We start from the raw sequence: 15,770 nt of genomic DNA, 5'->3' as shown, positions 1-15,770 counted from the left end.
TAAAAAAAATCATATGACATATGTCATCAACTTATCATAAAAGTTTTAGACACTATACTACTCATATTTATTTAGATTTTGTTAGGCAACGTTTTTCTAAATACTTATCAAATCTTCTACTCTGATAGTTGCTTTTAACAAATTCCTTGTGCTTGTACTTGAAAGACCCATCAGACTTTTCTGGTAGTACAATTTACTTTCTTTGTTGAAATGCATCCTATTTCTTTTTTCTCAGGGTCCGGGATCTTGGATAAGTGTAATGATTTTTTCCTCTGTGCTTGTGAGATAGGTTTTTTTTTTTTTTTTTTGCTGCACACTCCAAATGTTAAATTTAATGGTAACAACTGAATGTATTTAGCATGATCTATGTCTTCTAGAAGTTTTTTATGATAACAACAGCTGAATGTATATAGCACGATCTATATCTTCTAAAAGCCTTAAGCAAACTTGACGATTTCATTTAGGCAAGACTAATTTTCTTAGTTGTACAACATGGTCAGCTTGTTAAGACTACTGATTTTGATACTTATTGAGTACGGTTCTGATCGCATGTGTTTACAACTTTTGGCAACTTTCCTTTCTTCTGACTGAACTATTGATCATTTCATCTTGTAGATACTAGGGAAAGCCTTCGGAGTACCAGATAATAGCGTAAGGACATATGCTGAAGCTGAAATTCGTTCAGGGTAATGCTTCTACTTGATTGATATGACATTTTAGCTTTCTTATCCGCCTTGTGGTCTCATCAGGTCTAGTTTGGATTTTGTTATTTATTGGTTAGTTCATTGTTCGTTTTCTGATTTTTGTGTGATTACTACTCCTTTTTGAGCTCCTTAGCTTATTTTGACCCTCAGTTGGAGAGGTGATGTCATTTCTAGGCGAAAATCTGTCATATCTATTTGTCTAGATTTTGTTCTTTGTCCATCTGGAGGCTTGCTTAATAAATGAACTAGTGTAACTGCATGACTAAAAAAGGTAGGTTTGCCTACTTGCTAATTAGCCATCAAGGTTCTATTTTAGGTCCTTCATCTGCTCTTAATTGGTTCTGCCTGGAGTTTGGCACCGCCTCATCTGAGTTTTGACAGTTAGTCATGAAAACTTCATCAATTCTTTTCTAGGGCTCTTACAAGTTCAATATTTGTTCATACTTCATAGCCAATCCCATCTCTATGGGAAAAAAGCTTAAGCTTAGATGATAATGATTTACAGATTAGTTTATTAACTAAAACAAGAGCAAAATCTAATTTTTACCTATAAATGTTTTTTTTGTAGTGTAATCTTCCAGGTTTCAAAGATTTGCACTCTTCTTTTGAAAGCAGTGAGAACTGCTGTTGGATCCTCTGGCTGGGATGTTCTAGTACCGGGAGTGGCTCATGGAACTGTTATAGAGGCAAGTAAAAATTCTTTATTTGAAATGAAGTGAGGCATTTAGTTTACTTATTTAAATGAATTTCGTATAACTATATGTTTAGCAGGTACTGAGCCATGATGTCCTACATATGCCTACTCTTAAATAAATGAGCTATGCAAATGACCACAAAAAACTGTTGGGCTAGTATATTGATAAACTAAGGTACTATTTTAGAATAGTTGTGGATTCATGCAAAATGTATCTCATTAAATATATCTGGCACTTAGTCTTAACCTGTGTTGGATGCTCAAACTCAACTTTACTTAATGCATACTTTGTTGTATTTGCTTTCAAAATTACGTGTTTAGATTCAAGATCAATGAAGGCGGTCTCAGAATGACTTGAACAATATGCTCATTTCGACGGTTGCTGAGTGTTGGTGGTGATAACAGACGCAAGTAAAATGCTAGCAGGAGTTATTAGTATTGCCAATTGTAGTGAAAGAACAGCAAGTTTGGATTGGAAGCCTCTCCTTAATGATTCTACTAAGAGCTTCAGATCGGTTGCTGTCAGGTGCAGAATAGCGAAGAGATGGGGATGGGCAGCTCGGTAGTTTGTAGGAAGAGATGGAGAGGGTTGGTCCAAGAAAAAAAAAAGTAAGAATAGGCTAGCAGCTAGATGAGGAAGAGAGAAGGGGTCCTAACTATGGGCCTATGGGGTAGGGTTAGGAAACAAATAACATGAAATCAGAACTCTAAAACAATCCAAATTTTTTTTTGATAAAATTTGATCATTTATAGACTCATATTGGACTGCTAATACAAATAGAATACAAAATCGAATTTAAAATAATATAACTAATCCTGATAGCAATCATAATCAAAGATTCATTTAAATTTGTATTCAAATAAATAATCCTAAATCAATTATCTAGTCTTAAATTGGTAGCACTCTTTCTCTATTAAGACCCTATATGTTGGGGAACAAGAAGAATTTTTTAAAAGAAAAAATTTAAGATACTGGTCTTAAGCCTAGATCAATGGTTTCACACCAAATAAGGTCTCACACATTTAGAAGGTATCATACCCAAAATTGAATAACACAAAATGTAGAAACCATAATTTTTTGTAAAATTTTTGTAACTATATTGAAGAAAAACTAGTCTATGAACTTAGCAGACTTAATTATTAAGAAAGTAATCCCTAAGAGAAAAGAAATTTAATCATACTAATATAAAAATATTCCTAATAATTTGATTCGTAAAGGACTCATAAATCAATTAAAATTCATATCTAATAATTTCCCTTTTATAGATAGGACTACAAGAAATTTCCTACTAAAATTAGAATTCTAAAAGAATTCTTGACAACCGTTTTCCCCCATTTTCTTTCATCTTTTTCTTTCTGGTTTTGCATCAATTTCTCTCGGCAAGAGAAAACTTGCTTTTGAGTTTGAAATTGGATATCGTGAAGAACTGTGAATCACTGTAATGTTGGTGAAGTTGCAATTATAAATCTCTTTGACTCTGATGCCAAATGATGTGGAATAAGCAATAACAAGAAAAGAAAGCAAAAGAAAAAAAAAGAAAATTTAAGATTTCACCTGATTTTTCCACCTCACACCATTGTTTTAAATATCCCGGGCATGGCTCGATATATCGCCCAATATATCCTTTTACAGTGCTTGCTACAACGGATATGGTATCTAAATATTCTTTGCCGCTTTTTGGTTATTTTAGGTGATATATCCCCGATATGTCCAATATATCAACCGATATGTTAGCCAATAAATCTTCTTTTTATATGGCTTGTCGCAAAATAATATATCACGTTTGGCAATTTTTGGGCGAGATATCAAGATTTTTCCATTATATCAAATGATTTTTTTGCCTAAAAAATCAAATGAAATGTTGCGCGTTGATTTGTACTTTTCTTTGTTTTGAAAGGTTGATTAGTGATCCGAAACATATATTATTTATATTTTGTATGCTTAGATTTCATTATGTATGTTGAGAATACATTTTAGTGCATTATAGTATATATGCAAACATCCGTTTTGGCATTTTGATATTTACCACATATCGCTGATATTTCCCTGATATCCGCAATCCTATATGACTTTTAGCCATCTGATATTTCCCTGATATTTAAAACCTTGTCTCACGCCAGTTGAGGACACACTTTCAAATGTAGGGTCCCACATCAAAGATTAAATCAGCCTATAGAAACATGATTTTTCATAATATCTTCGTTATAGCTTTAGTGAAGAAAACTAGTTTTTGGTTTAATTTTATACGGATCTGATTGTTTTCTTTCGCAGTGCTTTCAAATTCAGCCCAACATGGTACATTACAAATTCTTTGAATCGTAGTTTAAATTATTTCAACCATACTGGTTGAAAGGGCAATGTATATAATTGCTTATTACTGTGTCTGGGCAAATTTTCTCTATTTTTGAGTTATTGATTATTAAATAAATCTCAACTATCTCTTTATTATGTTTCAGGTAGAGAGCATAGTTCCTGGTTCTTTGCCTTTATCTATCAAAGGACCTGTAATTCTGGTTGTTAATAAGGCTGATGGAGATGAGGAGGTTGTTAGTACTTTCCAATGCATATATGTTGATTTTGTCTTTCCTTCTATACATTTTACTTCAGTAATATGTAGATAGAAAACCTCTGAATTGGTAGAATAATGATTGCGACAGGTTAAGGCAGCTGGAAGTAACATAATGGGAGTTGTGCTCCTTCAGGAGTTACCTCACTTGTCACACCTTGGTGTCAGGGCTAGACAAGTCGGTAAAATACATCATCTTCTTATACGTGGGTATAATATCTGTATAACTATCTACTGTACTTAACAATGCCACATGCAGGAAAATGTGACTTTTGTGACTTGTGACGATGCCGATAGGATTGCTGATATTAGAAAGCTTGAAGGGAAATATGTGAGGTTAAATCATAATCTCTCTTGTTTAGAATTTACTTGAAATTACTTATCCCCCCTCTATGGCTACCCAAATATTGCAAGTGTACCTTAACTTGTTACTTGATTAATGAGTCCACTTTAGACTTTAGTTCTTGACTTGCTATGAGTTCATTAGAAAAAACATAAGACTAAGTGTATCTTGGCACATTGCACAAAGCCTATAAATTTTAACATTTATATTAATTACTCCTTGTCATAGATGTGCATGTATGCACATGTTTATCTGGACACTGTGTATCAAATATTAATATGCTATCTTTGATTTTCTTGTCTAATTATATTCATGTGGAAAACCAGGTTGGAAGCATCAGCTACTCATGTCAATATACGCTCCTCTGTGCCTGAAGATAGTGAGGTCGTCTTGCCTCAAAATCTATCAGGTAACGGAGCTTCATCTCCCAATGAATTGTTAAAAGATTCTTCACCTCATATTGCCAGTGCACATTACTCAAATAAGGTACCACACTAATCCCTGGATTAGACAAGCATTAGGCATATTATATGCTCATCTTGTTGTAGTATGACAATTTTTTTGAATTCCTCAAGTTAGTTTCTCTTATGAAATCAGATCTGACGATATTCATGTTTCTTTGCAGGATAGGGAACCGTTGCATAAAGAAATTTCTAGTGTGTTAGACCTTTCAGAAGCAGATATTAGTCTATCTGGGGCAAAGGCTGCTGTATGTGGTCATCTTGCAGCTTTATCGCTACTTTCTGAGAAAGGTAAGACTTGATTTGAGGGTTGTAAACCTTGTTATCCTTCTTTTTAGCATTTTAATTTTTTGCTTTGTTGTGTAGTCACGCGAGTCTAAAAGTTCTATAGTGATTATATTGTTTTGATCTTTGGTCTCTTCTAGACCGCTTATGTGGTTGGGGTTCCGTAACAAACTTGCATGTGTCTTACTTCCTTCCTTAAGAAAATGTAGGACGTCATCATTTTCCATTGGCAGTACAAAGAAAATTTCATCCTAGTCAATTCCAGAACGCTGTCGAGTAGTAAAGTAATTTTCCCTTTTCCTGTTTTACAATATATCTATCTGGTCCTGTTCAAACAAATCCGGGTGCCGGGACACTTCCTCTGCTCCCTTGAGGACATTAGCCCAAAGTTCAGTCATCTGCTTGTATTTAACTTCATAGAGGATATACTGCTGAGGATAGATTATTGGGAATCACGACTAATATGGGATCAGAATGAAATCTGATTTCCCTTGTTCTGTTCTCGTCTTATTAATTACAGGGAGAATACAACAACATATTGTCAATTGTGGAGTTGTTGCCCCAGTTGCAATAGTTCTTCCTAAGACAGAATCTTATTACTGGAGTGTAGGTTTATTATAATATCATTTTGTGGCATATTGTCTTTGTGATACCAAAGCTCTTATTTTGTCTTCATTAGTGTCCCATGAACGACCTCCTCCGATTTGGCTTGCACCTTGATAAATTCCCTTCGGCTACAAGGTATTTTATCAACTTGGTGGAATTTACGCCATGTTTTCCTTCATCCATATCCCACCACTAACCTTCACCTTTCCGTCGTACATATCTGCCATTTGAAATCTTCAACTCCAGGCCAGCTATCCTGAATTTGTTTTTGTGGTAGGTTCCTTGAAAGCTCCTGCATTTTAATGCTTTCCATGTACTGATTTAATCTACGCATATGATTCCTCAAATTTGGACTGTTTCCTTGCTTCAAATTACTTGTTATTCGATGGAACAAGTGGAATCCCTCTCATGCAAGGTTGAATATCTTCCCATCATCTTCCAGAGGTAGGTACCACCATGAATAGCTGAATCACAGGGTTTAATATCTTACTGTTGTCTTCTGGAAGCAGGCACGAACATGAACAGCTAAGTTGCCTAGTTTGATATCTTACCTTTGTCTTCTGGAAGTGGACACAACCATGAACAGATAAATAATTGCAGGTTTAATTGAACTTCAATTCAATGGATCATATGGATTTTTCTCAATACTTAAATTTAGTGATGAATTTTTCTTGGTAGAGTGTGAGCATCCCCTTTTTGAGAGTAAAAGCTGTTCCTCCTGGGTATAGCTAGTCTGGGAAGATCCACAGTTGACGTCAACCAGATAAATTTTGTTCTTAACCTTGTACCGCAACAGTTTCACGGTGAAAGTGGTATTCACAGAATGCCATACTGTATTAGACACAGAATGGAAAAAAAAGTACATAGATGCAATAAGACACGAAATAAGCAACATTACAATAGAACATTGCGCATTGATAAATTAGCTAATAAAGGAATTTATTGTGCTGAAGATACAAAGATCAGCCCATGATAAGCTACGAGTTTAGTACTTATATGGAAAGCTATGATATTCCTACTCCTTAGATTTAGTTGAAAAAGATTAGATAGTTGCTTGATTGAGAGGGTCTTTATTCTTCTTGCTTGTGCATCTCTCCGCGTCATTTGGATCCTGCCTATCAATATGTACCGATCAGGATTCTTAACCATTGAAATTTACTTGTTACATAGGTGGCTTTTTTTGTTGCTGATTTCAATAAGAATTTCCTTTTTAACTCATTATCCATCATTTTTATTTTCATCCAGTGAGACGAAAGCATCAGATGAGCTTTATCAGAATCCCTCTTTCCATGACATGGTCAATGCGACTCGATCATGGTTACCTTTCTCTGTTTCTAACTATGATCCTCATGAACAAAAGTCTATCTCCCACATCATTGTTTGGCATGGATTTTTCTATGGATTATGTGTGACATATGTTTAGACCTATCAGTTCTGTTGCTTTGGCACCTTGAAGTTAACCTTGGGACTACACTGCAGCCTATATTCAGGTGACCATTTTGAGTCCCTGATAGTAAGACCAACCAATGATAGAAAGAAGAACATAGTAGAGGGAATTTTTTTTTTAAACCCAAAGTATAGTGTATTACTATGGGATCTGAGCAAAAGACATTTGAAGTGACGGAAAGAGAGGAAGTGTAGAAGGAGAAAGTGTAGTAGTCGGTGTCATGTATAGAACAATTTTTGTCTAGCTAGACATACAGAGAAGAACATATTATTTATAAGGTGGAAGCTCCTTAGGATCTGTTAAGCTTTCATTTCACTGATGAAGTTGTCGATGACTGGTGAAGTCCGGTCCTTTAGGCTTCTGGGGTTCCACCTTCTACCTTCCTCAATGTTAATCATGCTCTAGTAACCTTGCTGGCTGTGATTTCTTGACAAGGATCCCAAAATTCAAGCTCATTGCTCGGTGTTTGCATCACATAATCCCTGTCAATGAAGTGGTCGGGAATACTGAAGGCTTGATCATCAAAGACCATTCATACAAAAGATATTTGACAGCATTGTCCATGGATGATATTTTCGTATGAGTGGACATGACTTTAAGGCTCATTAGTTAAGGAGTGGATAAGATCCCAAGAACCAATGGCAGTTTTTACATGATCCTACTAATCATAAGAGAGACCCCACAATATGAAGCCAACGACATGTCCTGTCCACGTCTATTTGCAAACAAAATTTCCCTCGGGAATTGATCTTTGTATCATGTCTCATTTTTCCAAGTTTTATATATTTCTACTCGTATCCAGTTAACAACCTCAAATTCTGGCAATTCTGAACTTACCTGTCTAAATACTTCATGATAATGAAATGAGGTCTTAGTGTTGATTTGATTTCGTTATAAGTCGTACAACCTGCAATCCCATTTCTTATATCAAAAAATTAGCTGCAGTCGAGCATCATCTGTATACTCTGATGAACTTATACAACATTGGGTTACTCCCGGTGGTCTCCTTCCCACATCTGGTTAATGATACGTAAAAACAACATTTCCCTTGTAAATTTTGGTGAGAACTTGATGGTCTGACTTATTTCTACTTTTCCAATAGCAGTTTTATTGTCATCATCATCATCATTGTTTAAGAATGCACTCCATGAAAACTGGGTTGGGTATGGAACTGTTGGATTTAATCTAATAAATCTATTTGTGGGCACATATGATTAAACAATGTGTATTGCTATCTTTCAGGATAACCCACTAAAGTGATCAATTAAGTTGGGTTAATGGGTATTTAAATATAATCATGGGGTTATATGTGCAGATACCAGGTTGTAATTGTGATTTATTGAGGGGCTAAATTACAAAAGTACAACATCTATAAATAAGGGGTTATGGTCCCTAATCTAGGGTTACTACATTCTCTAATTCTCTACACCCCCATCTAGCTAGAGAAATTCGGTTTTAGAGAGAACCCTAAGGTTAGAAGATCCAACACCCAAAATCAAGATCAAGCAATGGATTCAGGTATAAGCTTCCGCTCTCTTTTGATTTTGTTAATCTCTTTGAATTAATCATGGCTATATGGTTTTAGATCTCAAGTTTTTATGATGTAGATCTAACAAGTGGTATCAGAGCCACCTTGATTAATTCTTAGGGATTTAAGTTTTATTGGGTTTTTGATCTTAAATCTCTGGTTAAAGATTCAATTTTTGGGTTCGGATGAACAGTAATGTTCGGTGAACAGTAACGAAAATTTTTTTCGGGTGAAAAGTAAAGTTTTTTCGGATGAACAGTAATTGAAAAAATCGCCGATGAACAGTAACTTTTGGAATTTTTTGGATTTTTCTTTGATTTTTTCTTCAATTTTTTCCAATTCTGGATCTGTTTTGAAAATAAAAATCAAAGATTTTTGGGTTTGACGGCGGCGGTTTCAGTTTGAAACCCTAAGGGTTCATGGCGAAAATTGAGGAGGTGGTTACCTCAAACGAACTTTGCGTTTGTTCCAAGGATGAACTCTGCGTTCAATTTTTAACGAACTTTGCGTTCGTTCTCAGGTTGAACTCTGCATTCATTTTTTAACGAACTTTGTGTTCGTTCTCAGGTTGAACTCTGCGTTCATTTTTAACGAACTTTGCGTTCGTTCTCAGGTTGAACTCTGCGTTCATTTTTTAACGAACTTTGCGTTCGTTCTCAGGTCGAACATTGCGTTCGTACTCAAGGATGAACTCTGCGTTCAATTTTTAACGAACTTTGCGTTCGTACTCAGGTTGAACTCTGCGTTCAATTTTTAACGAACTTTGCGTTCGTTCTCAGGTCGAACATTGCGTTCGTACTCAGGTTGAACTCTGCGTTCATTTTTAACGAACTTTGCGTTCGTTCTCAGGTTGAACTCTGCGTTCATTTTTTAACGAACTTTGCGTTCGTTCTCAGGTCGAACATTGCGTTCGTACTCAGGTTGAACTCTGCGTTCATTTTTTAAATGAACCTTGCGTTCGTTCTCAGGTCGAACATTGCGTTCGTACTCAGGTTGAACTCTGCGTTCATTTTTTAACGAACTTTGCGTTCGTTCTCAGGTCGAACATTGCGTTCGTGCTCAGGTTGAACTTTGCGTTCATTTTTCAAACGAACCTTGCGTTCGTACTTAAGTGAGTCTCGTACTCAATACAGTCGAACCTTGCGTTCGAAGTTAAGGGAACTTCGTGTTCATTATGGTTAAACCTCGGCTTTTCATGGGTCCATTTTGGTATACTTAATTTATTTAATTAAGTTATGGGCCCTAATTAAGCTGTGAGACCCCAATTAAGTTTTTGGAAATTTAGTTGATTTAAATTAAAACTTTTTAATTTAAATCTAATTTGGTTTTTAATCAATTATTTAATTCAAATATTATGACACTAAGGTATTAAGGTTGTCTCTCACTCCAATTGATTAATTGAAACAAGAAGTTGCCAAAGTAACCTCTCTTGTGTAGATTGTTCATGAGGAATGTGAGATGTTTGTGTGTATGCTTTCGTGTAAATATTTAATCGGCCCAAAGGAAGGTTAATATTTATTTAGACTGTATACACATCTGCGATGATAAGCGTGTGACAATTATAAGGTTTACATGTGAATAATGAATCGATCCAAAGATAGTTTCATTATTTGACATGAGTTATTGTCAATGTTTGATCATTGCAACAAGGTATCACTTACAAGTTAATATTACTGTCCAAAGACTTGATATTAATGTTGTGCCGGTATCTTGGATGGGGATTGTCATTATTTGAATTTTATTGATTATGGTTATTGATGTGAGCATTTTTGTTTTATTTCAGCTAATGCATCTGCTGCAACAATTTCTGCTAACATCAACTCAATTCCCATGCTAAATGGGACAAACTTCAAGGTTTGGAAAGAGAACATATTAATTGTTCTTGGCTGCATGGATCTTGACTATGCATTAAGAACTGAACAACCCCAACCTCTCAATGCGGATAGCACTCCTGATGCAAAGAAGGAGCATGAGAAGTGGGAGCGTTCAAATCGCATGAGTCTTATGATCATTAAGCGCGGCGTTCCGGAAGCCTTCAGGGGCATAGAATCCGAAGGGATTACTAAGGCTAAAGATTTCCTTGCCGAAATTGAGAAGCGTTTTGCGAAAAACGATAAGGTAGAAACAAGCACGCTTTTAGCTCGCTTGATTTCAATGAAGTATAAGGGCAAAGGAAATATCAGGGAGTACATTATGGAAATGTCTCATATTGCTTCAAAGCTTAAGGCACTTAAACTCGATCTTTGTGACGAGTTATTAGTGCATCTGGTTTTGTTGTCTCTTCCTGCACAGTTTAACCAATTTAAGGTCAGTTATAACTGTCAAAAGGAGAAATGGACTCTAAATGAGCTCATTTCATACTGTGTGCAAGAAGAAGACAGGTTGAAGCAAGATAAGACAGAAAGTGCTCATTTGGCCTATGCCTCTAAGGATAAGGGCAAGAAAAGGAAGAATGATAAGGAAGCTGCTAAGGGTCCAGTTGAGAAGAAACAACATAAGGATAATCAGGGTTGTTTCTTCTGTAAGAAGCCTGGACATGTAAAGAAGGACTGTACAAAATATCACGCCTGGCGTGATAATAAGGGTACGTTCCTTGCTTTGGTCTGTTCTGAGGTTAATTTAGCTTCAGTACCTAGAAACACTTGGTGGTTAGACTCTGGTGCTACTACTCACATAAGTGTTTCTATGCAGGGTTGCCTGAGCTACCGAAAGCCAAGTGATGTTGAAAGACACATCTTTGTGGGCGACGGACAATCGGTAGATGTGGAAGCAATTGGGCACTTTAGGTTGTTGTTAGGAACTGGTTATTATTTGGATTTAAAAGATACTTTTGTAGTACCGTCTTTTAGACGGAATTTGGTTTCTGTTTCTGTATTGGACAAATCAGGTTATTCTTGTTCATTTGGAAACAGTCAATTCAGTTTATCTTTTAATTCAAATGTTGTGGGAACCGGTTACTTGAGTATTTATGACAACCTATATTTGCTTGATACAATTGCTTCTTACAATGAATCCTTGCATGTGGAATCACGTGGTACTAAGCGTAAATTAAATAAGGAAAATTCGGCGACATTATGGCATAAGCGCTTAGGTCATATCTCAAAAGGTAGAGTTGAGCGTCTTGTGTCTGATGGCATTTTGGATTCCCTTGATTTTTCGGACTTCGACGTATGTGTTGAATGTATCAAGGGAAAACAGACCAAAGTGAAGAGATTAGGTGCCAACAGATCTTCGGATGTCTTAGAATTGATACATACGGATATTTGTGGGCCATTCCCTACGGAATCCTGGAATGGTCAACAATATTTTATATCATTCATAGACGATTACTCACGTTATGGGCACCTATATCTTATTCATGAAAAATCTGAGTCTCTGGACATGTTCAAAGCCTATAAAGCTGAAGTTGAGAATCAACTCAACAGAAGAATTAAAACCGTCAGATCTGATCGTGGTGGTGAGTACTACGGTAGATATGATGGTTCAGGTGAACAACGTCCAGGACCATTTGCTAGATACCTAGAGGAATGCGGTATCGTCCCACAGTACACTATGCCGGGTTCACCTAGCATGAATGGTGTAGCTGAAAGACGAAACAGGACTCTTAAGGATATGGTAAGAAGTATGATTGCTCATTCTTCTTTACCAGAGTCACTCTGGGGAGAAGCACTTAAGACAGCAGCTTACATTCTGAATAGAGTACCAAGTAAAGCAGTTGCTAAAACACCTTATGAGCTTTGGACTGGTCGAAAGCCCAGTTTAAAGCATTTACATATTTGGGGATGTCCAGCTGAGGCAAGGCCTTATAGGCCAAATGAAAAGAAATTGGACTCCAAAACAGTTAGCAGCTACTTTATTGGGTACCCTGATCGCTCTAGGGGCTATAAGTTTTATGATCCCACTATAAGGAATATTTTTGAGACGGGAACAGCAACATTCTTTGAGGATGTTGAGTTTGGGGGGAGAAATAAGGTTAGAGACATTAGTTTTGAGGAGGAATTGGCTTCAGATCCAATCCATACAGTTACTTTTGACAATATTCAGGTTCCTATACCTGTTGTTGCTCAAGAAGTAAATCCGGAACCTCAAGATGATAATGTTGAACAACTCCCTGTTCCAGAAGAACAAACTCAACAACCTCAAGAACCAGTGCCATTAAGGAGATCCACGAGAGAAAGGAGAAATGCTATTCCGGATGATTATATTGTATTTCTCCAAGAACATGAGGAAAGTAGTGGAATGTTAGAAGATGATCCAATCAACTTCTCTCAGGCCATGAAAAGTTCTAACTCTCAACAGTGGATTGATGCCATGAATGAAGAGTATAAGTCTATGCAAGACAATAAGGTTTGGGAACTTGTCCCATTGCCAGAAGGTGCAAAACCAATTGGTTGTAAATGGATTTTTAAAACCAAGCGGGATGCAAACGGTAATGTGGAGAGGTATAAGGCGCGTCTTGTGGCTAAAGGCTATACTCAAAAGGAAGGCATTGATTATACAGAGACTTTCTCTCCGGTTTCATCGAAAGACTCTTTCAGAATAATCATGGCACTTGTTGCTCATTATGATCTTGAGTTACATCAGATGGATGTTAAGACTGCATTTCTCAATGGAGACATTGATGAGATGATTTATATGGTGCAACCAGAAAACTTTGTGTCAGGAGACCCAAAGAATATGGTTTGCAAATTAAGGAAATCCATCTATGGACTCAAGCAAGCTCCTCGTCAATGGTATCATAAGTTTCAACAAATAGTTATCTCGTTCGGTTTTGAGATGAACATTGTTGATGACTGTGTATATCACAAGTTCAGTGGGAGTAAGTATATTTTTCTGGTTCTGTATGTGGATGACATCTTGCTTGCCACTAATGATATAGGCATGTTGCACGAAACCAAGAGATTTCTATCAAAGAATTTTGAGATGAAAGATCTTGGGGACGCCTCTTTTATATTAGGGATCCAGATACATCGAGATCGCTCTCGGGGTATTCTTGGATTATCACAAAAGAGCTATATCGATAAGGTACTTAAAAGGTTTGGCATGCAAGATTGCAGACCAGGTGACACCCCTGTTGCTAAAGGAGACAAGTTTAGTCTCAATCAGTGCCCTAAAGGTAACCTTGAAATTCAGGAAATGCAGAAGATTCCTTATGCTTCGGCTGTAGGAAGTCTAATGTATGCTCAGGTATGTACGCGTCCGGATATTGCGTACATTGTTGGGATGTTAGGCAGATACTTAAGCAACCCTGGTATGGATCATTGGATAGCAGTCAAAAGGGTTATGAGGTATCTTCAGAAAACAAAAGATTACATGCTCACATACAGAAAATCAGAGAAATTAGAGGTCATTGGGTATTCGGACTCTGATTTTGCTGGATGCCAAGATAGCAGGAAGTCTACATCAGGCTACATTTATATGTTAGCAGGAGGAGCTATATCATGGAAAAGTGTCAAACAAACACTAGTAGCTTCCTCCACTATGGCAGCAGAATTTGTAGCTTGCTATGAGGCATCCAATCAGGGAATATGGCTGCGAAATTTTGTCACGGGACTGCGCATTTTGGAAAATGTTGAAAGACCACTAAGGTTATATTGTGACAATAAATCTGCAGTAATGTATTCCAATAACAACAGGAGCTCAACTAAGTCAAAACATATTGACATTAAGTTCCTGGTTGTGAAAGAAAGGGTACAGAGTGGACAGATATCCATAGAGCACATTGGGACAAACTCCATGATAGCTGATCCTCTTACTAAGGGATTACCACCTAAGGTCTTTCATGAGCATACTGCTCATATGGGTGTGGTATTATTTGAGGATATTATGTTTTAGTGGGAGTTTGTATTTGTGGTGCTTTATGTTTGTTTGTATTGTCTGATCAGAATAAAGTTTTCAGTTAAGACACTCTGTTACATTATGTTTGGTTTTGACCTCACTAAGGAGGACCAGTTGAAAATAGACATGTACTGATCACATTGCATGTAATTTTCATGCTGCACATCCATGATTGATCTATGTCATTTGATTGTATTGATATATGTGACCATTGATGGGTCGAGTCACGATAAATGTGACGAAGGCCGCTTTGATCCTATATTGATATAGTCAATGGACGAGATTGTTCGGAAATACCATTTCAGTGATAGCAATTTTTGAGCTCATAAGGTTATACACAGTTTAAGGAATCATATGGTGCCCAAGTGGGAGATTGTTGGATTTAATCTAATAAATCTATTTGTGGGCACATATGATTAAACAATGTGTATTGCTATCTTTCAGGATAACCCACTAAAGTGATCAATTAAGTTGGGTTAATGGGTATTTAAATATAATCATGGGGTTATATGTGCAGATACCAGGTTGTAATTGTGATTTATTGAGGGGCTAAATTACAAAAGTACAACATCTATAAATAAGGGGTTATGGTCCCTAATCTAGGGTTACTACATTCTCTAATTCTCTACACCCCCATCTAGCTAGAGAAATTCGGTTTTAGAGAGAACCCTAAGGTTAGAAGATCCAACACCCAAAATCAAGATCAAGCAATGGATTCAGGTATAAGCTTCCGCTCTCTTTTGATTTTGTTAATCTCTTTGAATTAATCATGGCTATATGGTTTTAGATTTCAAGTTTTTATGATGTAGATCTAACAGGAACATCTCCATGAAAGTTAAGAAAATTTTGCTAGACGGTCAACCTGACATCAGGGGCGTGTGGGACTCCTAACCAAAGAAATTATAGGGCAAAAATGGCTCCTCACAAATCCAAGAAGATCAGTTGGCTAGAAGAAAGTGGCCGTCTCTTCTGATGGATCTAAAAGCTGATCTACGAAGAGAGAAACCAGCCAAAATTCTCCTTGTCTAAGTCTAATCTATTACTATTAATAAAGAAGAGGCATCCTATATAGATATAAGATGACCCAGTAAGAGACCAGTAGAAAGAAAAAAGAGACATTTGTTTTAGGAAATTCATTCAACTGCAAGTAAGAGACAAAAGCCAAAAACCCATAGAGCATTTTCCCCTTTGGTGTGGCAATTTGATTATGCTAATCATTCACAGCTCAGAAGACGCTGTTAAAATTACCTATATAGATATAAGATGACCCAGTTAGTTTACTTTCATGTTCCTTTTC

At 36.6% G+C, this 15,770-nt stretch overlaps 1 protein-coding gene across 1 annotated transcript in view; it reads left to right on the top strand.

The window, feature by feature from the left end:
• Positions 1–15,770, top strand: part of LOC109823596 (phosphoglucan, water dikinase, chloroplastic-like) — a 30,538-nt gene that overhangs the window by 12,958 nt on the left and 1,810 nt on the right. The window contains 7 exon segments of the mRNA XM_020389875.1: positions 616–686; positions 1,273–1,390; positions 3,856–3,942; positions 4,057–4,143; positions 4,225–4,301; positions 4,635–4,794; positions 4,934–5,060. Of these exon segments, the coding sequence (XP_020245464.1) occupies positions 616–686; positions 1,273–1,390; positions 3,856–3,942; positions 4,057–4,143; positions 4,225–4,301; positions 4,635–4,794; positions 4,934–5,060 (727 nt within the window).

This window comes from Asparagus officinalis, chromosome 9, assembly GCF_001876935.1.
Source record: "Asparagus officinalis chromosome 9, Aspof.V1, whole genome shotgun sequence".
In the NCBI taxonomy this organism is placed as follows: domain Eukaryota; kingdom Viridiplantae; phylum Streptophyta; class Magnoliopsida; order Asparagales; family Asparagaceae; genus Asparagus; species Asparagus officinalis.
This window is presented reverse-complemented; position numbering and strand designations above follow the sequence as displayed.